The sequence below is a fragment of the Melanostigma gelatinosum genome (assembly GCF_949748355.1).
Source record: "Melanostigma gelatinosum genome assembly, chromosome: 18".
In the NCBI taxonomy this organism is placed as follows: Eukaryota; Metazoa; Chordata; class Actinopteri; order Perciformes; family Zoarcidae; genus Melanostigma; species Melanostigma gelatinosum.
This window is the reverse complement of record NC_136651.1, coordinates 10,572,229-10,597,126: the sequence shown is the minus strand read 5'-3', so window position 1 is coordinate 10,597,126 and position 24,898 is coordinate 10,572,229. Positions and strand designations below refer to the sequence as shown.

The window sequence follows — 24,898 nt, the reverse complement described above, 5'->3', positions numbered from 1 at the left end:
GGGGGGGGGGGGGGGGAGTCTCCATTTAGGTTTTGGGGTAGCGTCACTTGCTTGCGTGTAACGTGTCCTGGAACTTTGTGCTGGTGTAGCGTGCATGAAAGCCTTTTTTATTGATGCTGTCATCTGAGTGGAACTTTAAAACGATGGCGTCCCCGGCTGAGTAGACGTCCTCTGGGGCCTTTGTGGGGGAAAAATGACAAAGGTTTTTTGAAGAATAATTTAAATCGTGTTAACTATACACGAGACTGAGATTTTTAGCCGTACCCCAGATCCACAATATCGTCCCAGCCTCGGAGACTTGATGTCAGCGCCGTCGTACAGCTCCACGTAATCGTACCCACAGTCGGCCTCCTCCTCGATCTCAAACACCTGGAAGATGATCTCCACTCCGTAACCCTTCTCAGCAGAGACCACCCACAGACAGTCGGAGCCGCCCGGGTAGTTGTTATCCCCAAACTGAGCATGAGAGTACAGATCTTTGGTCTTGACCTCGGCTTTCAGGCTTCCTCCACATTCTGGGAATTCACAGCCACAAAATTAGAGGGTCAAAAAGAGGCGCTCGTAAAAGTGATGAAAGAATGCAGCTCTCTACAACAACCCCATAGTTGAAACGACACATCTCTGGTATCCTATTCTGTCTCTAAAGTGCCATTTGACTCGTTTTCCAGGCTTTTGCTGCAGAAAGTTAATGGTTGCTTTGCTTACCTGCTCTGTATGAAGCCTCAAAGCCTCTCTTCTGCACTGAATTGTCCGAGAAAAAACGCAGGAACATTTTGTTGCCGCTGGAGATGACTGGAGAAGGCTTTTTGGTGCCACAGAAGCGCCCAAGACTCTGGGCACGCGAGTCTCGCCCGTCGTAGATCTCCAGGTGGTCGTAAGTGCACTCCAGATGAGCCTCCATGTCGATCTCGTTGAAAACCTGCGAGACATTTTAAAAACGCTGTGAATTACCACCAAAAGTTGCCTTTCAAGTCTTATGAATTTGGGTCAGTTTAAAATAAAAAAAACAAAAAAAAACACCCATTGACATACAAGTTTGATGCGATGGCCCGGGGTAGTGAACAGAGACCAGGTGCAGGCCTTCTTGCTGGGATACTTATCAGGCCAGTTGGGGCTGCTCATCGTGCCCGACACTGTGTTTACAGCATGATCACAGCCCGCTGGAAAACAACACACAACAACATGGTACAACTCAACAATGAAAGCTGGTCACAGCATCTCCTTTGAATCGGCATCCGTCAAAAGTAATCAGTGGCTATCAGTAGTTCTGAAGAAAACCATCCTCAATGAGAAAATACACGCATTTAAAAATAAGATATTACAAAGTAGCCTCGCGACTTTAAATGATCCCAGCAGCTGTCAGCTGATTCTCGTAACATCAACCACATGTTGACTTTCTGTTATCTGGGGGAACTGACCCAGACTCAACGAACATATGAGTGCAGAGCAGAAACACCGGTACCTTCCTTGCAGTCGTGCTTATTGTCGTGCAGCATGAAGCCGCTGCGACACTGACAGCTGTAGCTCCCGAAGGTGTTCACACATTCATGCTGGCAGCCTCCGTTTTCTTTGGAGCACTCGTCTATATCTGTTGAGATGTTTAAAGACATTTTTTTTATTCAAAATCCCTTCGCACAACGTGCAGATGTGTCACAACAGGCTGCAGAACATATCAAATGAATAATTTAGAGCATTATCTGCTGCTGAGCGCAGACACAGAGGCTTTCTGTGTTACTCAAGGAGGGAGAATCTGCAGAATGAATAACTTAAGACCCACAACCCTGGGTCATCTCTCAGCAAAACATCTGTCGGGTTCGAGCCTTCTGTAAGTATGTTTTAAAAGCTCAGTCCTTCCTGTCAATAGAACAAAGTGGAGGGTTGTCAAAATACAGAATTTTGCCGTTCCGGATGTTTAATAATAAGTAATTGAGATGTTCCTATGTGGAGTTTTATTTGGGACATCAATATTTCTTCAATATCAAAAAGATAAATGCAGTAGGATATTTTGGGGATAAGAAATGTATTTCTAAAGTAATCTGTGGTCCGATGAAGCAGAACACATATATTTAAGTTACGTCACTTTCTGTATAATTTATTGTTGTGTTAAATATCATTTTTTGCACTGAAATATTCTTTACAATATTTGAAAAAACACAAACACTAGACCTGCAATGTCAACAAAGAATAAATGTGAATGTGACTCTGAATGTGAAATGAAGAGATTTATTTGATTTAAACACCATCAGCAAAATTAAATTCAAGCTTCACATAGAGTCAAACTAAACGCTTCCTTTCTCGTGTGAGAATCTGAAGATAACTTCATGCCTGGCTGTTGGATTGGGGAGATGATTTGCTCTTTTTTACTGTCCGAGGTCCTGGACATTACGTGCTTACTAATATCCGTCCTCAACACGTCACTCCTCATGACTTACCAGAGAAGAAGTGAGCCTTGAAGCCCCTCTTGGAGACCGTGTTGTCAGACTTGAACTCAATCCTCATGTTGTTTTGTTGGGAGGTGATGACCTCGGGCTTCTCCGCTCCACAGAACTTCCCATTAAGCTCAGAGTCCGAACTCAACCCACTGCGCACCTCCACATAATCATATTTACACACCTGATGGTAAACACTGGACAATTTTACTCACCACAGAGGAAAAAGACGCGGCCTGTGAAATTATGATGATTTAACAGTTTAACAATATACAGAAAAACATCACTTTAATCAACTTACGTCATTCCCTTCGGTCTCGAACACATCGAACACCAGGGTGATGCGATACTGAATGGGTGCCACCAGCTGCCACACGCAGTTCTTGTTGGGAGGGTATTCTTTGGGCCACCCGGGGGTGGTGAGGGAGCCATTCAGCTTGGTGATGAACCCGCCACAGGCAGCTGCTGGTGGGAGAAAACACTGATTTTAGTGGTTGAAGTGAGAAAAACATTTGGATAACATGAAGTACATCAGCCATTTGCTTGAATTTGTGAATTGTTATTTCATCATTTAACTGCAAAAGAAGATTACCTATTCATTTGTGGGGGTTTTTATTCCAAAGAAATGTTAAGAAATAAAGTTATAACCAAGTATAACTGATATAATAAGAGATAGTGTGCTGGAATAAACCAGTGGAGATCAAAGGTTGCAAGAAATGTACCAAATTGTAATGTGGGGAAATGTAATTCTTATTTGTACGGTTTAGAGATGCATCAAATCAGTGGTAACAGGCTGTCTGGGCTCATAAAGAAGTTGCAGTGAGTACTGCCCTCTCGTGGTGGAAGAGAGAATACCAGGGATTCTACCTTTGACTTCGTTAAGTCTAAGTTGATACTTCCCAGTTGCAGATCTGCAGGATTGTCTGAGGTTTTCTCATTTTTGCAGGAACTCGATTCAACAAATTCAGAGCCTGTTGATTGGGTTTAGTTCAGCTGTTGAATGGGCCTGAGGATGAACTCCAGTGGAAACAAATGTCAGATGTAGGTAGTTTGCTTTGCTTAACAGAAAGTCTGTAAAACGGTGCCGATAGGTGGATTTAATTACATTTGACCAGAGCCATGCTGTTTCCCCTTGTTTCCAGTCTTTAATCTATAAGCTAAACCAGTTGCAGGCTGTAGCCTTACATTTAACAGAAAGATACCAGGGAGGCGTTGATCTTCTTAATTTACTCTCCTCCACAAAAGTGAATAATTGTATTTCCCAAAATGGCAAACTGGGAAATACACTTAGAGCAGAGTGAAGACTGGAGCTGACCTGGCTCTCAGGTGTTAGTGCGTGAAGTCGTGCTCTCTACTCACTCTCACAGCTGCGTCGGTCGGCTGCCAGCTCGTATCCGGGGTCACATGCACATCTGTAGCTGCCCAGTGTGTTCACACAGCGCTGCTCGCAGTGACCGTTGTTCGGTCCGGAGCACTCATCCATCTCTGACAAATGAAAAATCACAAGAATGAAAACCAGAAGTTCTTGTCTTTCGCTGGCCATTTTGAACCGACGTATACTTTCTGACCTTTGAAAAAGTTGGCCGCAAACCCGGCTTTGTTGACCGAGCTGTCAGACACAAACTTCAGCCAGAGCCGGTTGGAGCTGCTTTTGATGTCGGCAGGTTTGTCGTAGCTGCAGAAACGTCCGATCAGCAGGCTGCTCTCTGAGCCGCCGTCCCTCACCTCCACGTAGTCGTAGGCGCAGCTGTCGTGCCTCTCAACCTGCAGTGGAAGCAAGAACAGTGGAGTTTGCAAAGCAGGTGAACGTGATAGTGGTGTCCTCTTGCCTTTCAAGGTCTGGGCAATGTAAACAAAAGTAAGAGCAAAAGAAAAAAATAAAGCTTCAAGGAAGCTGAGGGAATATGAGGTTTGTGAAACATTCTCCCAGTTTGTTCATTTCTCGTGGAGACATGTCCTTGTTTTCTTAACACGTTAATCACAATAAATAGATTTTACCTCAAACGACTGAAAGGAGAGGCCGACATCGAAACCTTCTGCTACTGTGATTTTCCACACACACATTTTGTTGGACTGGTAGTCGTCGGGATAGTTGGGGGACTGGATCTGGCCGCTGTCCCGCTTCACCTCTCCCCCACAGATGGCTGCAAAAGAGGTGAGAAGGGATTTGTTTCATCCAGAGTTATCCATATTTCTACCTTCAGTTGTCTACGTTATAAAGTAGCGTATGTAAAGTGCATATTAAACATGCACACACATTATCAAAGTCGTACCTTCATACACCGCTGAAAAGCCTTTGCCCACCCAGCTGCTGCTGCTTCTGAATTCAATCCACAGTCGACTGTCGGTGGAGATGATTGAATCTGGAAGTGTGTCTCCACAAAAACGGCCTGCCAAAGTACACGAAAAGATCGTACTTCACATTGCTGACTACGTGACACAGGAATGACACGGCATCACGTTTTTTTGGATGATGCGCCGCAGAGAGAGGAGGAGGTCTACTGTAAATCACAGTTAAAGACCTTTCAGAGGAGCTTTACTCCAGAACCCGTCTCGGACCTCCACGTGGTCGTACCAACACAAGTGACTCCTGAAGAGGTCCATGGAAGTGAAATTCAGAACAATCTGAGAGCCAGAAGAAACACAAGGAGGACAGAATGTCAGAAGGATAAGAAGGGATATAAATATTTAACATCTATTTAAATTAAACAGTGTTTTCCTGATGTTGTTACTTCTTGATTTGAACAATGTGAGCTTGTCACGTACTGAAAGCTAAATAATTTAAGTGATTCACTGTAATTCATCATTTTAAACTAACAATAATCCTTTGATTGAAATGTGTTTTCAATCAAAGTCAGTAACATAAATCTTAACTCACTATTTAACACTGATTCATTTACCTGCTGATTGATGTTACAGCTGGACAGCAAGACTTAAATTGTCCCATTGATTTCCCATTGATTTCCCATTGATTTGCGATACATATCTGCATCACACCACTGCTGGTATATAATTGCAGTTAAAGAGTCTGGAGTGGACCATATTTGTGTTTGGCACAGTTAATTGAATGAACATTGTGATACGAGTAAACACTGGCATTCATTGAGTTGCTAACTTGATACATTTGGTGAATCGTCTTGCCCTTTTTGAATAAATGCTTCCACCACTCACCTTCTCTCCAGGAGTGACAGAAATCCTCCAGACACAGTGAGCGTAAGCTGAGTAGCCGTTCGGAAAACCGGGAGAAGAGAAGTTTCCAGCACTTTCCTGCAGGCTGTCCCCACACCCTTTAACAACCACACGGTTATATCACAGAAGACCAGAGCAATGACATTAAAGTCCCAGAATGAACAAACCAGAGGAGATTTTAAACTGTTTGCATTCGCTTTAGTGCACATTCAGTCATGATGTGTCATATCTAATTGGCTTTGATAAGTGATAAAAGTCTAAAATCAAGGTGTCATTTGGATGTATATATTTTCTGCACAGCTCACTTGCACACTTGTAGAGTTTGCGGGCTTGCGCAATGTCGCCTTTGCTCAGCCTGGTCCTCTGTCCAATAGGTGGCCTGGCTCCATTGACGTCATAACGGGGCAAGATTGTGTCCAAGAAGATGCCTCTGTTTCAGAAAGATCACAAATGTGAGCAGTTCATTCTCAGAGAAGACACAAATAAAACAAATAAAAACAACAACGATGTCACGTATAGCTCGAGGAGAAACATCGTCTAACTGATGTGCAGGAAAATGTGTTTTTCAAAAGTTCACACGGAGGCCTTTTTTTTTTCTAGGTCCGACTCCTGTTCAACACCTTGATGCTTTATTGATCGCGATAATCTCTCATGGGTTTGGAGCTCACGCTTGCACAGTTCCCATGGCGACGCACCCATGAATGACAGGCATGTGCAAACAGGGCACTCTGAATGGGGCCTTTCGACGGTGCCAAGCTCAGCGGAGCCCGCTCCTGAATGCCAGAGAAAAAGGCCACTCTAGCCCAAATTGTTCAACAAAGCCTGAACTGCCAGGCCTTTATTTTGCTTGGCTCGCCTCCATGACCCAGACCGGCAAAGCAGCGATGGAGGTAAAAAACAGAGAAAAGCAACAACATGCACGAGACGGAAAATGAAAAGGAAACTAGTGTGAAACCATTTCTGTGACAAAAAAAGGATCAAATCCCCTGAGGTTTCCTAAAAAGCGTGTTTATCAGAGCTGAATGAAGCGACAAACACCAGGTCAGTGTAGCTCAGCTGCTAACGCAGCGTGATATTAGGGGCAGTTAGGGAGGTCAAATGACCACAAAACATGTGAAAAATATACTGAATTCAAACTCTAAACTTGAGTAGTGTAAAGCAGTTTGACCACTGATTGTCAGCTGGTGAGGCTGCTTAGAGGAGCAGGCTCGTGCTCTGTATGTTGCCAGTTAAAATGAACAGGCAGGGTGGACAGAGTGAATCACCAAATGCTCTGCAGTTTGGCTCTCGAGCCAAAAAATTGCCCCGGTGAAGCTGTTTAATGGCCTGTTAATGTGAACCAGGGAAAGGCTGAAAACGAAGAACACCTGGCAAATAAAAGTGATGAAATCCTTGCGGTCGCTTGAACAGAAACTTTAGGAAAGAAAAGCATAAGAAAGCATCAGAACGCCAACCTGGAAAATGTATTCCTTGCGTAATGCATGATGCTGCCAAAGTCGTACACCTCCCCGAGTGAGTCGACCTCGCCCGGCTCCATCTTCAGGAAGTTATACTCCTGTCCTATTCATACACAGAGAATCAGCTGACTGAACACTAGGAGAAACATCTGGGAGCACACACACACACACACTTGTTTCATGTCATCACAGTAACAGTACCTGGTTGGATGTTGTCTCTGATGATGCTTACATGCTCGTCTCGGTCCGGACGTGTGTGTTCGTGCCAGAAGCCGATCACGTGGCCGAGTTCATGCACCACAATGCCAAACTTATCACAGTTCTTTCCTATGGAGATGGCCTGAGGGCCGCCACCTCTCCTCCCCACGTAGGAGCAACACCTGCAGGGGGCGACACTGTTCAGCTCCAAGCGCCTTCAGAACAAACACTCGTTCTTTTGCTGCTGGTGAATGTTTAAGAAACCATACCACCCTGTGTTAGCAACACAACAGTTTGGTTTTCTGTCATGTGAGTGAAGACGCTGGCCTCAAGACGACAGCATTATTTATGTGTAGATATGTTGATGAATTAATTATTTAAAAACTGTTAATGAGCTCTGAACTCACCCACACGGTCGGTAGGTGAACACAATGTAGCTTTCTTCACTCGTCCTCTCAGTGAATGTTACACAAGTGTGCTTCTCCCAGTGACGCATGGCCTGACGGAAAATAGCTCTCTGACTGCCTGAAAGGAATAAGAGGTTGACAGTTTCAGCGTGTCAAAACCACACAAGGCAACGAACACATGCTGGCTGTGTGTACAGCAAACAACTCCCCTGTAAGAATGTATGAATGCTGCACTGTTTTCAGTGAGAACTCACCGGTGAAATTGCCGCTGATCACATACGGGATGATGCCGTCCGTCCACACTCGCTCGGGTCTGGAGGTGGCTGCTCTCCTCCGACGACGGAGACTCGGTCTGCCTGCAGCTCTCTTGGCCCTAACGCCCTCATTAGAAGAGGAACTGTTGACTGTAAAAGAAAATCATTTGTAAAAGTCCCTTTTTTAACTCAATCAACAGTCAGAATCATGAATAGATTAGTTAAAGTATTCCTGCTTTGATACCCGAGTCTGTGTGGTTGGTGCGTGGACTGATGTGTGCTTCTTTGAACATGCGCAGGTCCTCTTCATCAAGGGCGATGTCTCCCCAAAAGGCAGCTGGGGCAAACAGATGAACACACAGATACACAATACATGCATAAGGATGAAATTATGTTGAAGATGTACAATAAATCAGCTTTAATATGAAGCTGCAGCCGGCGGACGGTTAGTTTAGCTTAAAGACTGCAGGGGAAACAGTTAGCCTGGTTCTCTGCCTACCAGCATCTCCAAAGCTCTCTAATCAACACGTTATCTAATTTGTTTAATTCATACAATACCCAGAGTGTTAAACCATGCTGTGGTTTCATGGACAGTTATGTGCAGAACTAAAATAAATTAGATCAAAAGGAAAAGTGAACTTTGATTTGCTTTTTGTTGTTTTTCTACCTTTGGGCAGAGCCAGGCTAGCTGCGTACCCCTGTTTCCAGTCTTTGTGCTAAGCTAAGCTAACCATTTGCTGACTGTAGCAACATATTTAATGAACAGATGAAAGATTGACATTGATATTTTCGTCCAAAGCCTGTAAGACAGTACATTTCCCAATATGTCAAACTATGTCTTCAAGAAAAGTGTTCTGTAAGTAGAAGCCTTGATATGAGGAAAATAAACGTGTCCTACTTTTTCATACTGTAAACCTGGAACCAAAGTTTACACACATTAGCTCATTATTTCACACTCTTCAACTATTGTGCTGTTTGAGTAGTGGGTGAATGTATTTGCTCCACACAGAAAAAACCAGTTTCAACTTATTTTTAAACTTTATCTCTGAAGTTCAGCAGTTTTTTCTCTCTCTCTTGCAAACAGGAGCCAAAACTAACTTCATGCTTCAGTGTGTGTGAGTGCACATCTCTGTCCTGAAAAGAGGTCTGAACGGGACTCCATGTGTCTGTTTGATCAGCAAACACACCTCCTGAGCACACAAACCCAAACACATTGGAGGACTGTCCCGCTACTGGCTCATTTTAAAGAATGAAGACGTGAACTGAATACTTTACAGGATTGTCATCACACACTGGACTTAATCTATATGGCAAAAAAACACGAAGAACAATTGTAGGAGCTTCATAAAAATGTCATATAGAGCATGTCTGCGTCGTTTTATGTTGACTCTGTTGTAGTAAAGTGCATCGGTCAAGAATTGGGGATGTGTTTTCATATTCAAGCTCATAAACTCATGAGTGTAGGCCTCCACATCGGAGCAAAGACCTTCAAAAGGTGAAGTACTGTATCGTTCTACAGCTTTACTGCATGGACTAAACATATTGCTCTAACGCTGAGCACTCCAGGACCACTGCATGTTGGCTTTGTGGGTGTTTAGCAGCGTGGAGTTCCCAAACATTGATCTTATCGCTTGACTGAGGCCCAGAGGGGATTTTGATAACGTTTAACAACATAATAAAGACATATTTTCTACAGAAGCATTGAAATAAAAGACATTAAATACGTTCACTCAAGTATTGTACAGTTAGTTCTATGATATCTATAGTTGTTGCTTTTCAGATCAACATTTTAAGCACAAAACACATCCACTTCTACAATCTGACTTGTTAGATTGAACCACACAGCATATAAACAATTAGCTTCACCTCAGTAACAACATAAAAAATGCTGCTTACACTTTGTTTGACTAAAGTTGGGTTGTGGGCTCCAACAAAACGTGTTGAAGTGAATGGGAAAACCTTCGACTTCTGCCTCAAAACACAAAGCTGAACCACAAGACTCAAGTCATTAGAATCTCAGCAGCGATTTATTTTCTGGTTTGGGTAGTAAATCTAAATCCAGGCTTTAAAATGTCTGTTCTGAAAGGTATCGGTGACATCGCGCACACATTGGTTTCTGTTCCCTCTATGGGTTAAACATTTAGTTTCCTCCTGTATAAATCAGGATCTCACGTTGTAGTCGAGCACAACAGCTCACCAGAGTCGTTCCCATTAAATACCTCATTTAGCCATGTGATGTAACAACCTTTGAAAGTCCAAATGAAAAGACGTAGCAGGCCCTGTGTCGGCCTTTGAAGTGAATTCACTCATGCAAAGGGTGACTGTAAATGACTGTCACGCCTGCAGTGTGCACCCCATGCCCTGAAGCCAGAGGGATTTCACCGGCGTCCAGCCGAGGACTGCGCTGGCACGGCCTCAATGACCTCCAGTCTCCAGGCAACTGCCTCTGAGAAGAAGAGTGGTGTGTTTTGGAAGTTTCAGAAGTCACAAGTGAAAAGGGACTCCAAGCAGCTGGAGGCCCCCCAATAACCAAAGTAATTGTTTGGCATGTTCGGTGATGGAGAAAAACAACTTGTGTATTCTTTACACTGAGAACGCTCGTAGTTATTGCAACACGACATCAATATTATGCTCATAAAATAGGATGCGTTGCTGGAGCTGAAATTACCGAAACATTAGAAAAACCGAAGAATGCACCTACACATATAATAACCGAATGATATAATATGGCATGACAAAAGGAGCCATTCTGTCCCCGAGTGAGAACTTTTATTTATGATACTTGAGTACATGTAGCTGATAATACTTTCGTACTTCTGCTTCAGTGAAATTACACGACTTTACTTGTAATGGAGTATTTCCCAGTGCGGTTTTACTTCTTCCACCACCACCTTGACTTTGAACATTACTCGAGAGCTGTTGAATTAAAGGGATTTGTTTCAAATCATTATCAAAATGCCTTTGTTTTACTTTTAGCCGAGATTAAACAGACCACATGGGAAGAAAAGAGCAAGTTAATAGTTGTAAAATGTACAGTAACACAAGCTTGACTGTGAAAGTATTTATTTATGTTGCTGTAATATCAAATGCACTTCATTATGTCAATTAGCTATCTCAGATGCAAATGTGTGTGCTATTTTGTTGTTGCCGTTTTTAGCAAGTAAATACTAAATGATCAAGTGTCTTCATATTGAATTTAAAACATGCGTTAGCTCACAGTGATGAGGCCCAAGGGGGCCGTGGATATTGGCTCAAAATACACCAATGAACTGCAAAAGATCAATAACTTCATAGAGTAGGTCAAAATTCACAGTACCAGCTTTGCAAGGATCTTTGTAGTCGATTACATCACCGAGGTCGGTCAAATTAGTGTCCACCAACTCCCAATCAGCCGCCAGAGAAACGCGCAGACTGCACAGCAGCAACAGCAATGTTGGAGCGACTTCCATCAGGCTGATTGTGATTAAATATCTACGAGCGGTAAAGTTGGTGATATAGTAAGAAGAAGAGGAAAATAGCGCAAAAAACAAATGTTCCTCGATGTGATTTCAGAAACGCAGCGTCTCCATTCTGCTGCGGTGATTCGCTGCCATACAGGACGGAGAGCAGAGCGCACACAGTCCACAGCGAAACACGCATCCATGCATCTGAAGCCGGAGGGGTGCTTCACCTGCAGGCGGACGGGTTATGCACGCTTACATAATGTGTGAGTACAGCCCGAGTGTTGAACCGAGTGTTTCTTTCTTTTATGGTTTAGTTCTGGTGGACACTAGAGGACCATTTTGGAGCAAAATGAACAGCTAAGATGAAGAAATAAGAGAAAAGCTTCAAAGTCTAGCTCCTGGTATGTATAAAACTTTACGTGCATGCTGGGAAAATGCATTTAAAAAACAGTGTTCATTTGGGAATTCCTGCAAATACTTTAAAAGAGCAGCTATGCCAACTCTTATTAAATACCAGGCTGTTTCTAGAGAGCTGCTTCAAAGACATTCTCAATAGGTGATTCTTGACCGGATGCACCACCTGCAGGTTCCAGGGTCCGAACCCCACACACACACACACACACACACACACACACACACACACACACACACACACACACACACATGCAGTAGGGACACTGGCTCATTAGTGCAGGAGCTGATTGAGGAGCAAGCTAACGTGCAATTTAAGATAGGAAAGAATCAGCTTACCTCGTGTTGAGTTTAATGTCCACCAGCCCCCCCCCCTAAAGCACAATCATTCCTTGACTGATGCATAGTTTGCCCATTTTATTTACCAAATACATAAACTTTTAAATAAATCCTGTTTTCTGATCTCCATCTGAAGTACTTTACTGTTGCACAGTGTCATGCAGTGATGGCAAGCTAAAATGCAGTCCCCTCTATAAACAGTTTTGTGTTGGCACAGACAGAAAGGACCACTGCCATGTTTTTTTTAATTTGGGTGAAAGGCCAAACAACTGCCACTTCAGTTGAGTTGGTTTGGTGTCAAAGGTTCTCTCTTGAAGCTCTTAATGTTGCTTTGAGATTAGCATCAGTTTTTAACTGAGTCGTCTTAAGTCTGATGCAACATTCAAGTCTAAAAATGGCCGGTATATTTCAGGCATATACATCAAAGTAGACACAAAACTTTATTTTTAACACTTTAAAAGGAATAGTTTGACATTTTCACTCATCCTAAGGCATTGGCCATACAGGCATGAGCTGGTCAAATAGACCAATGCGGTTTCTTTCAGAAATCTCACAAGCATACCTTTATTATAACACTGAGATTATTCAAAAAGACAGTTGCTAAAATAATCTATTATATTTGGACGTGGCATCTCAAGCAAGTTCCTGAGACAAAGGGAACTCTGCAGTGATGAACTGTCTGAACTTCTAAATGAAGAATGACAAAAAAATGGAGATTTAATACACTTACGCTTCACTGCAGAGACTCAGAGGATTGACGCCACTCTCTGATTTGTACGTTATGTACAGTATGAAGTAGCAGTCAGCAGGGGATTAGCGTAGATTAGTGTAAACCCTGAAGCAGGGGAAACAGTTAGCCGACTCTGTCCAAAGGTAACACAATCCACCAGTACCGCTGACATTTCTTCAACATGTTAGGCTATAAGATGTCCAGAGAGCTTCTTGGCTCTCACAGTTGACAGTTTAACTGTCTTTTCTTCAGTTTGAAAGCTGATTTTTAGCTTTTCTTTTCTTGTGCGATGACCTAAAAGGTTTTCCTGTGCTTGACATCAGATGGTAATCTTGTATCAGCCGTTCCAACAAAGTGAGATACAACATGTCATTATTCCAGTTTTCACTGAGGTTAAGTTTTTACTTTTAGATAAACTGAACTGAAGGACCAGTACAGTGACTTGCATGTTGCATGTGTTAACCACCAAGTGGCACTGATGGTTAGGTGTTGAATTGAGTAAACCTGCAAGAGAAGGGAAAGAACAAAAACAAACCAAAAATGTTAGCAAGAAAAATATCTCTGGTGAAGGCTGCAGGGTCATTCAGACAAACATAGAATCCCCCACCAACACTTTCTCTTCTCAATTTTGTTGATGTGAGCTCACGGCACCGTGTGTTAAATGATTTAGTGTGGAGAGAGAGAGAGAGAGAGAGAGAGAGAGAGAGAGAGAGAGAGAGGGAGCCAAATACTCCAACCAGCTTCACTCCTCAGCACACAGCTGCTGCTGAGGAGATGGGACACTGACCCAGAGAGGAGCGCTTCATGCCTTGGAACTACACCGGTGTGTTGTGAGTGGGAAAGTTCGCTGAAAAACTCCAACTGGAGAGCATTAATGTTGACCTTCTCTTTGTTTGAGCTGGTGCTTTCTCACCTGGGGTGATGTCCCAGTGCTGGTGCAGGCAGGTCCTGCTCGGTGTGGAACTGGGCATGCTGGTGACGGTGTTGGTGGCCGGCAGTGCCGGACAGATCCATGACAGGAGGGAGGCAGGGTCGTCCTGCTATGGAGGATTCGACCTGTACTTTGTTTTGGACAAGTGAGTGCGACTATACTTTTACAGGTTTTGCTGCACGACTCATCTGAGATTGTTTTGAAGGTAAACATCGTTCAAAACCATCTCCAGAGACATTCAATGGGCATGAAAAATGTGCTGTTGTGCTTAATAACTAACGCTGAAACACTCATTCAGTCATCAGATCTGATGATTTCTTGTGGCTCAGGATATGGAATTTTTCTACCACATTTTATAGCTTCAGCATTTTCCAATTTTTTATTATTAAATTGAGGAGTAAACTAATCAACAACATTGTAATTATTTGTCATTCTGCCCTTCAACAAACTATTTTCATTATGGCTTTATTGATTCGTGATTTGATCGATAAATGGTGAGAAAATAGTGAAACATGCATCACAGGTCTTAGGTGAAGTCTTCAGATGTCTCGCTTTGTCCGACCAACAGTTCAAAACTAAAAATAATCTGTTTAAAAGTCATAAAGAGCAGAAAAGCAGAAAATACTCACATTGGAAAAGCTGGAACCAGAGATTGGTTTTCACTTTGGCGTGAAAATGACTTAAAAGTGCTGATCAAGACTTTCTGTCAATTAATCAATCAATTAGTTGGCTGTGTCATTTTACTTTCGGAGCAGATTTCTACAGACTTGAGTGCAGACATAAGGGTTCAATTGCGCTGTGCATTAAACTGTCATGATGTGAAGCTCCTCAACAGGTCATGTCAAGTCATGTGTCAGCGTGTTGTTGTTCTGTGTTGCAACAACACAAGCTATGACTTCGGAGTCGTACGATTTGACGAAAAACTGTGTTTACGCAACGATGAATCATTCGCAAAGTGCTGATGCATTCACGTCAATGATAAAGTGCACCGCAGGGATTCCTGTTGTCAAAGTGTGGCCCCGTTTCACTGACAGGAGCTCACATTTAGTCCCGGCTTCAGCTCTCTGCGCTCCAGTCTGCAGAACCCTTTCTCCATTAGAGCCAGATGTTCCACAGATCCAGAGTTATTGGCTGTCTCTGCACTGGGACTCGCATCACGGGATAAATGAAAACATAAGAGAGGGAGAAGAGGTTATGCATATTTGCCGCACGATTCTTTTTGATTTCTGACTTCCGCTTTAAAAGCTGCTTTCTTCTTCTTCTGATTGTTGTGTCTTAGTGCGCACCTGATTTAAAAATCACCACTTGACATTCAGCTAAGATCAACGACGTGGCACTTTTTTGTTTGGCATTTTGAAAATGAGCAGCGAAGCCACATGAGAAAATGTGGAAACATAAAGTTTCAGAGCTCAGAAGGAAATACAAAGGCTGACAACTCTCTGGCTTCTCTGTGTGAAGTTCCACTGTGATGAAGACGTAGATGGACTCATACAATTACGTATTTACATTTAATATGCCGATAGTTCATGGGACACTAACAACAGCAAAACAAATGTGCAAAAAGCAGCTGCAGATAAACAAACCATTAGATTTTGGGATCTAGAATTGCATACCAACAACTCAAAACCACAAAGGAGCACAGTTTGGCTGTATAAACATTTTTGAATGGAACATTGTACGTTGTTTATAACCTGAAGCTAAATGTGCAGTACTTTTGATCAGACTCAAATAATTTAATCTATCAACAGTCATTACACTGGCAAGAATTTTGGCAGGCAATTAATCGTTTGAATCATCAATTCAAGAAAAAAATGCAAAATAAATAGCCAGTTCTGGTCTCTCAAATTTGTATTAAACGATTGTAAACTCAATATATTTGAGCTTTGAATTGCATTTCAGACAAGACAAGCTATTGGAAGATGTCCCTTTGGCATTTTCTGATGTTTTATAGAGCAACCATTCAGCAGATCAACTAATAATGACAACAATCACGAGACGTGAACTCAATGGGAGAATTGATCGGGTCACATCACAATCTCAAAAGTGAATGTAAGATTCATGAGGAGTATTACACAGTCTGTGAAAACAACAGTTCGTTTCAGCTTCATCAATTTTGGCATCTTCTGTTTCTTGCAAGTCCTTTAACTGCAGTGCATGCTGCGATGTTTACAGTAAGAACTAGATGCAAAGGGCAGTGTGGTTTCATCTCCTTACAACTGATTGTGTTCAACATTGTCGACAGGGGTCGTGAAATCAAACGCACTGTACTACATGACATAGAAACGTAGAACCTCGAGGTCATTTAGGACTGCTACTCTTACACTTATTACATTTTAGAAAATCCCTCTCTTTCAGGTCTGGCAGTGTGCAATATTACTGGAATGAGATTTATTACTTTGTTGACCACCTGGCTCACAAGTTTATCAGGTAGGTCCACACAGAAACATCAAATTTACAGAGAAAATGATAGAACGTACAACATGAGCCGTCTCCTCTGCTTTCCCCCCCCCCCCCCAGTCCTCAGCTACGGATGTCTTTCATTGTGTTTTCAACAGAAGGAAGGATTCTCATGGCACTAACAGAAGACAGGTGCATACACGCACAGCCTCACTCAAACGTCTTCACGATTTTATTTGCACGTCTCTTGCGTTTTCTCGTATTCAGTTGAATTTAATCATCCGTGCCATCTCTTTCCATGTCAATGAATGTACATTTTTATTCTCTGGACGACGTCAATGATCAGAGAGAAGATTGGGGCTGGACTGGAGGAGCTAAGCATGGTGCAGCCAGGTGGAGACACCTTCATGCACAAAGGTTTTCAAAGAGTAAGCCATCTGTTAAGTCAATGGGAAACAGATCCTACTCACCCAACAGTATGGCATCTGACTTTTTTTTTTTTTCTTTTCAAATGAGGCCCATTTAAATTTACAGTCACTGACGCCTCTAAACTTCTCTCTCAGGCCAGCGAGCAAATATACTACGGGACTGGAGATGGTGAGCAGAACATTTTCCTTTTTAGCACCTAATCATGCCTTCTACCAGTGGACCCTTTTTCTTTTTTTAATCCCTTCATCAGAACTCATGTGGTACAATCATTAGCACGGAAATAACAGAAGCACAGCGATTTTTCCATCAATTGACAATTACGTTCAAATCATTTTGAAACATACTATAAAAACGGATTTCACTGGAGGAGGAGAATTTGTGTCATTATTCAAACAGCTTTTTTCTCGGACTTTCAGGTTTCCGAACAGCAAGTGTTATCATCGCCCTGACGGACGGTGAACTGAGGGAAACCCAGTTTGACCTGGCACAAAGAGAGGTGACTTGAAAACCACTTAGGGTATTACCCTAAATTAACCATGATATTAATGCACTCGTCTCACTTTTTTCAAACCCAGTCTTCCTAAATGCCAGTAATAATGTAATGTAACGTTATAGTCACCATGTGATCATGCATCATATTGCTTATGTTTCCCCCTCACATTGTTACTTGAACATAATATAACACCAGAGATCTTAAAGGTAAAAACACACTGAATTACATATGACAGAGATGTTGCCGACTTTGGGTTAAAAACTTAAAGGCTTGCTGTGCTTGTGGCCGCATGATACTCAGTGATGTCACAGCAGATGTGTTCCAGCAGCTGTCAGTGACATCGTAACATCAGCAGCAAACATCACTGATGGAGGTGTGTCCACAAGTGGAAAACGCTTCAATGTTTCGGCTCATAAAAGGGCAGCGCAACTGCACTTTTCTTCTCCGTTGGGATCAACTGATCATTCATCAATTTACTGAAGTATTTGTTGCTTGTTTTTTCAATGTCTCAGGCCAGCAGAGCACGCCAGTTGGGCGCCACTGTGTACTGTGTGGGAGTAAAAGACTTCAATGAAACCCAGGTACATCAATCAGTCAACCAATAAACCAACTGATGTATGAATCAATCCAAACTACAAGACAAGCAGTTAATCATTCAGTCATATGTCTCGTCAGCTTTCAACAATAGCTGACAGTAAGGACCACGTCTTCCCGGTGAATGATGGATTTGATGCGCTACTAGGAGTCATTGACTCGGTGCGCAAGACACAAGCGTCACAGAAAGATGTTTAAATGCCTCATTTAATATTTTCGATGTACTGTTCAGCTTTTGATGTTGTTATTTTCCCTTTCAGATCCTGAAGCGATCATGCATTGAGATCCTGGCTGTAGAGCCCTCCAGCATCTGTGAAGGAGGTAAAGAGGCATAAAAGAAAACATTAACACCTGTATTATTTATACGATATCATATATCATGTTTAGTTTAGGTACAATACTCCAATTGAAAGTTACATACAAGCATAGTAAATACATTATATATCTAAGATTCATAACCTACTGCGAGGAAAATGATATGATTACAGAATGTAAAATATGGTGCATTTAATCCCACTTCAGAATCTTTCCAGGTGGTTGTTCGAGGAAACGGTTTCCTTCACGCCCGAGACATACAGAAAGTTCTCTGCAGCTTTCGCATCAATGACACATTTACTTTGAGTAAGTACATACACCAAGGTGAATTCAAACAAATCTTCATTCAAATTTAAAATCTGTTTTAGGATGTATTTTTTTGTGACTTTTAAACTGAATTCATCCACAAATGTATAAATACATGGGTCAAATCAATATGTGTTATGTGAAAGGAGTCAAACCCACAGCGAACATGAAGTAAGTGACTACCATGTGAACATAGTGGCGTATTTAGCAGCCTAAAGATGGATACTTGGTTGGTGGAGACCAAAATAGAGCTAAAAGGAGAGTTAATATTGGATAAAATGTATCAGTCCGCGAGACACAGGACTACATATTAATACTAATGTTGTTGTGTGTCTGTTGGATGTGTAAAGAGGTAAAATAATAATAATAAGTTCACCACATCAACTTTAAAAAAGGCCATAAAATGTCAAATGCGAGAGCTTGTTGAGGAGTTCTGGCACCAAAAGCACAACGTCCACAAAGAGGGTTGAACAGCGAGTCTGGCTCTGCCCAACAGGTAACATAACCACAGAGGAATGGAATGTAAATATGTGAATAAACTATGCATCATCCTCTGCTGTGCACATTGTATTGTGAAGCGATCGACAGAAGGCAGCAATGTTGTGTAGGTGTGTGAACCCAAACTATTTATAGACAGAAGAGATCGGGGATTTCACTCAGCAGCCAACAACATCATTCTTCCAAGTTTGTTTTGGCCGTGCAGATGGAGATGGGTGGAGGGAGAGCAGCTCTTTGTGGCTCACAATGACTTAAACCCCCCCCAGAAACCCATCAAAACCATCTTCCCCTTCTTTAAATCAGCTGGTATAACGCTCAGCGCTTCTCAGATGTCTGGAGGGGAATGTGGATCTCATCAGGGAGGAGCACTGTCTTTGCACACACTAGACACTCACTCAGCCCGGGTAAACAAACCACAACCCTCCCTCACTTGCTTCATTTTCCATAAGGAGAGGAAGTCCAGGGATTTAATAACAAAAATAATATTTTAAAGCTTGAATCTCCTGAAGTTTCAGGACTTGTGGAGAAAAATCAAGTTTTACCTTTGCTTCACTTTCACAACTTTCTCTTTCACCGATGATCCCAACTTATCTTTTAATTCCTATACTCTCAAATCACATCATTACGACAGATTGTGGTGTAAGTTATGACTTAATTCTATTTCCACAGTGAAAAGACCTTTGGTGGTGAGAGATACCTACCTTTTGTGCCCAGCGCCGGTTCTGGAAAAAGAGGGAACGTAAGTGATTGCTGTTACCGTCCCACAGACTGTCTGGGTCGTAATAGACCGAGCGCTGAATGTGCCAACTCTCCTGCCATTTCTACAGGTCTGCCACCCTCCACGTCAGCATGAACAACGGCCTGAGCTTCATATCCAGCTCCGTCACAATTACTGCAATCACTTGTGTGAGTACAATGTAAAGCAAGATGGCAGTAACAAGCTGAACTCGCACACAACAGCTCACGACTAAATATACTCGATGAACTTCAATCTAAAGCTCAGCTTATAAATCTGTTACCGTGGAACTCCTGCTACAAGTATTGTATTGTTGGCCATCACAAAGCAACATGAGGTTCAGGGAAGTTGTGTGCAGGTTTGCTGAGCAACGGACTCACCTTGGTTATTATGTCTCGTATCTATTTTCTCCTCCAGTCTGATGGGACCTTTGTGGCCATAGCTCTGCTCATCCTGCTGCTCCTGCTCACCATCATGCTGCTGTGGTGGTTCTGGCCTCTCTGCTGCACTGTGGTAAGACGGCCATCTTGGATCCTCCCAGAGTGAAGAACATACAAATGTGTTTACGTTGGGACACATCAATACACTTTTCCTTTTTTTTCATGCTTGCAGGTCATCCATGAGCCACCTCCTCCAGTAATAGAGGAATACTCTGTAGGCAGTTTTACTGTTTCTTTCACTTTTCTGCACCCACACTCATTCCTTTACATTCATCCTTACCTTGTTTGTGCAGCACAACACATTTGCTCGTCAGCTGTGTTACAATCTATTTGCTTTACTCTTGTAAACAGTAATACCGTTTCCTTCTTCTTTAGGATGACGAAGACGGTTTTCCCAAGAAGAGGTGGCCCACAGTGGACGCCTCGTACTACGGAGGACGTGGAGTCGGAGGCATCAAGAGGATGGAGGTATAGGAGGAGAGAACGGCAACCCAGATAGCAAATCAATTAATATGTAATGCAACTTACTTATGCAACATGTTTTACAGATACTTAAAACCGAAGAAACTAAAAATAATAACAGAAATCTTAATCAAATCATTATTCTCCCAGTGTGTATGCTGCACAGCTGCTGTAATCACGAGTTCTTTCTTACATCGAATCAACATCAAACCAGCGTTCCATGCTTCTTTAATCGACTGCAAATCTTCATGTATCAACCAGCGTCAGGTTCATAGACGAAACACGTGGCGGCCTTGGATCTACACTCGGCTACTTTGAGAGAGATCAAACACAAATACACAAAAGGAAACAGGAAGCGACTCATTCCTGAAAAGAGATGAGTGTGCAAGTCCATGCTGGAAGGGACTGAGTCACTTTGTTGTTGCGACTACCTCGGTGAGCCAATGAGAGTCAAGATGAGGCCATCTGGCCAGTAAACTGCAAGGACGACAGATTTACCAAATGCTCGGAGGCTAGGATGTGTTCTCCGTTAGCAAGCTTGATCCTGCTCAGGAGATATGAAGGTGCCTTGAACAGAGGAAAGAAAAGCTCAGTCATGATGTCGAGAGATTGTTATGGAAGAAGAAGAGGCAGTGAGACGTCTGAGCGCCGCGCTACCTCCACGTGGACAACGGAGTGAGACCGAGACGTCTGCAGGTTAAGAGAGGCGTCTGTTGAAGACGGTCAAGGAGACAGAAGTCACCTTCTCAGTGTGAAGTGCTTCACAGACTGGCACAGAGGAATCTCTGCTGTTAACTCGAAGCAGCACCGCTTCCAAACAGAGCAACGGAAAATATGCACGACTTCACTTACGTACTTTCTCTGCCAAGCGAAAGCCTTCATGGCTTCTCTGTGGCAGCTGCAAGGGAGTTAATCCGAGTTATGAACTTCCACGTTTGCGTTGACATTTACTGAAGCTCTTTCAGGGGTTCTTTGAGTATCAAGTAATTATCACTTGAAAAAAAAGTGCTTTTGATGAAACTTTCTTACATTTGGGGAGGCAGAGTTCTGCAGCAGTGGGTCTGTTGCTGCATTTTGAGGAGTTATGCTGTAAAACAGGTTCCAAAGTAATTTAGGAAAAATCCTTAAATCTGAAATTTGGGAACGTAAATTGACGCAATTAAATTTTGAGCCAAGGGAGCAAACTTCAGATTCCTTGTGGATTTCAGAGGACTGGGTTTCATTAAACTGTAGACATGCGACGAACATCTGGATATTCAAGGAAAGAGTGATTGTCACATGTACAGATAAAGCAGTAAGTTGTTGCAAAGATTGACATCATTTACATCAGTTGCAGTCATCTAATGCAGATGCATTGGTAAAAAGACATAACCAGCTGATTTGATTTGTCTTGTAATAATAAAACAACAATTGAGGATTGACACCAAGCCTAAGAGACATAGCTAAATGCTAAAAGCCAGCAGGCTAACATACTCACAATGACTGCTAAGATGCAGATGTTTAGCCATATTACTATTTTGAACTTATTTTAAACTCTGAAGGATATGCGTTCCATTTGTCACTGATAGTAGCACAGTGCTGAAAGCTTTTTGTTTCTGTTCAGGTCCGATGGGGAGACAAAGGCTCCACTGAAGAGGGAGCCAAACTGGAAAAAGCTAAAAACGCTCGCGTTGTGATGCCCGCAGAGGAGTTTGATCCACCGCGGCCTTATTACAACGTGCACAAATCCATCCGCCCCCAGAAGTGGTACTCTCCCATCAAGGTGCTCCAGTTCTTCACTTTCTAATCCTGTTATTCCCTCAGGACTTTTGGGGTTTGGTGCATATTATTCATCATGATCATAGAATACTCGTTTTAAAAAAGGTTTTTTTTTTTAAATTTATAATTATTTGACAATCAAATTATTCTTAGAAAACAAAAATCTTTCTCCAGAGCTTTCAACCACATCTCATGGTCATCCTCGGTTTGCTCAATTGTCATAGAGATGTATAACTACCAGCAAATAATGACATGGATTACATATTGTTAACAGATGTGTATATAGAGAATGATATGAATACCAGATGCTTTAAAACAGACCTCTTCCTCACGATGCCGTCCAGCACCATCATCTGAAAATATGACCTGTTAGTGTTTGTGAACGACATGTGACCAGGACATCGTTAATAAAATGCGTTTCCTGACATTTTAGTCAGCTGGATGGACGGTAATAAGAACCAGACATGAACTGAGCTAACCCCTGAATATGGAATGTGTTGAGAGGGTGTTATTTCTAACTAAATACATTCTTTGTTTATCTGTCGCTCCATTATATAAAGCTTCTCATCCAAGCATCAAAGAGACACATCTGGAGCACAAAGTGGAGCATATACAGTCTGGCAGAGCCACAAATTAACACACAAACTCTTGCTTGTTCGTTAACTCAGCTTTTAAAAGGATCGTTTTTGCTGCACCGCTGGCCATCGCACTGGAGTTATGTTAATAGTCTGGTTGTTATAAGAGATCACTGGTATAACATACAGTTTTTTGTATTTGTGCCGTCATCTGTGATCGTCTCTCCACAGGGCAAACTGGATGCTTTGTGTGTATTCCTGAGAAAAGGCTACGACAGAGTGTCTGTGATGCGACCTCATCCTGGAGACAAGGTGAGAGAGATCGACAAGCCAGACGTCCTCTGTGCGACAATAAAAAACCGCATCATCATCATCTGTACAGCTGGAAGAAAACAAAGCAATCAACAACATCGTGAACCAAGTAACTTTTTGCAAGCAAACGGATTTGCCAAATTCATAACCTCTGCAAATGAAGGATAAAAGAGCAACGGATCAAAGAACAGAGTAGAATCTCATCTGCACGACATTAGATACACTTATTCCATTGGCTAAACATTTTTAAGCAGTCAAAGCTGCACCAAAGTGACTTCAAGCAGCAAACCCTCAAGAGCAGAGAAAAGGTAAAAACAACTGCAGTACTGTCTGGAGGAATGCTCTTGTCTGCAGAAGTCATTTAGAGAGAATGCAGCAAGCCTCCTCCAGCGTCAGCTCTGCTGGGCTGCCGTTTCCTTTCCATGACATCCACCAACAAAGGAATTTCCTTTTTCCATCTGTTGAAAGCTGTGCCCTTCCAAGCCTGCCAATCGCGTTGCCACAGTATATTGGGCAGTGCAGCTTCGTGTCTTTAAAGATTCACTTTTAGTTCCATCTCAAGTTGCACAGTTAAGTTAATAAACAAAACAAGCCTCCACACTGACCTGTGATTACTTTTTGTTTTTCCTTCATCACAGGGCAAGTGCATAAACTTCACCCGGAGCAAATCCTACCCTGCTCCCAGCTATCCCATCTACAACCATCCCTCCACGCCCGTCTACACGTTGCCCCACAGTTACCGGCGGCGTCCTTCAGAGGGCAGCCGCGACTTCCCTTTGCCCCTCTCGCCAACTTCAACGCTCCCCCCTCTGCCGTCCACTCCTCCCCCATCCTCCACCACCCCTCCCATGCACACACCACCTCCAAACAGAGCACTGCCCCCTTCCAGCATGAGCTCAGTCTCTGCGCCCGCGTCTCCAACTGGCTCCCTACCGCCGCCACCTCAGGGTCCACCCCCATGCAGAGCGCCTCCCCCGTCACGCCCTCCTCCACGCCCCGATCATGAGAACTATTGAACATTGTAAAAACAAAAAAAGGAGGTTGAGGAGAAGGATCCCAGCTCGGGATGGAAACCTGAAGGAATCCGCTCGCCGTGCCTCTGTCCAAGTGTATAACGTTGCCTTTTGAGGCTGCAGCTGGTGATTCAACTCCTGCAGAGTCTGTTTTCCTCAACACGCATGAACGCTGACTTTTTGTTTTTAAAGTCTAGAAAGTGAATATTTAACGTAGTGAGCACAGCTTTGGCTATTAAATGCTATAGGAGATAAGCAATGTATTCATTTTTTTAAGAACACTTCCTGCCTAATGTCAAAACAGACACATTGGTGAAGCGTTGCAGTGTGCCATGGAGTCGTATAGGTTTACATTTTAGCCTTCGCCTGATGTGAATCTTTTGATCTGAAATGAATCTTTCTCTGCTTTGGGCAGTGAAAAGCAATAATCATTGAGTTCAAACTGCAGAAAATCCAGTGTCTCAGCAACTGCGTCATGTTTTTGTATCAATAAATATTCATTATTCACAGAACGATATACAGTCCATGATGTTGCATGTCTGATTTCAATGGGAAATGACACCTTTCATTTCATGATCTGTTCAGGGGAAAGTAGGAAAGGCAGTTCCTGAATAGTTTGACATTTTGGGAAAAATACACTTTTGCTTTCTTGCCGAAAGTTAGACAAGCAGATTGATACGACTGTCACATTTATGTGGTAGACATAGAACCAGCAGGTGATTTGTTTAATCACTCACAGTATAAACAAATTACTTGTGTGTGGAACAAACAAACAAAGGTTA

The 24,898-nt window shown here is 42.7% G+C and overlaps 2 protein-coding genes across 2 annotated transcripts; one reads left to right on the top strand and one right to left on the bottom strand.

The window, feature by feature from the left end:
* Position 1: 1 nt before the first annotated feature.
* LOC306792383 (bone morphogenetic protein 1-like) lies at positions 2 to 11,383 on the bottom strand (the record flags this gene model as incomplete). The annotated part of the gene is made up of 20 exons (XM_079289460.1): positions 2 to 178; positions 265 to 515; positions 706 to 919; positions 1,033 to 1,160; positions 1,463 to 1,588; positions 2,433 to 2,613; positions 2,731 to 2,894; positions 3,789 to 3,914; positions 3,998 to 4,193; positions 4,428 to 4,573; positions 4,703 to 4,819; positions 4,952 to 5,054; positions 5,601 to 5,716; positions 5,924 to 6,048; positions 7,073 to 7,178; positions 7,277 to 7,455; positions 7,681 to 7,798; positions 7,935 to 8,084; positions 8,179 to 8,271; positions 11,251 to 11,383. The coding sequence occupies 20 exons, from the start codon at positions 11,381 to 11,383 to the stop codon at positions 44 to 46; spliced, it is 2,907 nt and encodes a 968-aa protein (XP_079145586.1). The 3' UTR covers positions 2 to 43.
* Positions 11,384 to 13,628: 2,245 nt separating this feature from the next.
* On the top strand, positions 13,629 to 24,622 carry antxr1b (ANTXR cell adhesion molecule 1b). The gene is made up of 18 exons (XM_079289943.1): positions 13,629 to 13,933; positions 16,144 to 16,215; positions 16,306 to 16,377; positions 16,532 to 16,613; positions 16,749 to 16,782; positions 17,031 to 17,110; positions 17,620 to 17,688; positions 17,783 to 17,863; positions 17,962 to 18,022; positions 18,224 to 18,322; positions 19,490 to 19,559; positions 19,648 to 19,726; positions 19,974 to 20,069; positions 20,169 to 20,210; positions 20,372 to 20,464; positions 22,062 to 22,220; positions 23,023 to 23,103; positions 23,742 to 24,622. Exons 1-18 carry the CDS (start codon positions 13,779 to 13,781, stop codon positions 24,117 to 24,119), a joined length of 1,803 nt encoding a protein of 600 aa, XP_079146069.1. The 5' UTR covers positions 13,629 to 13,778; the 3' UTR covers positions 24,120 to 24,622.
* The last annotated feature ends 276 nt before the right edge of the window (positions 24,623 to 24,898 follow it).

Excerpts from the sequence above, each read along its gene's own strand:
- antxr1b (XM_079289943.1), top strand. The coding sequence starts at position 13,779 with ATGTCCCAGTGCTGGTGCAGGCAGGTCCTGCTCGGTGTGGAACTGGGC. Across the intron at positions 18,023-18,223 it reads CTCCAGCATCTGTGAAGGAG|AATCTTTCCAGGTGGTTGTT; the intron begins GTAAAGAGGCAT and ends ATCCCACTTCAG. Across the intron at positions 23,104-23,741 it reads GACCTCATCCTGGAGACAAG|GGCAAGTGCATAAACTTCAC; the intron begins GTGAGAGAGATC and ends CCTTCATCACAG.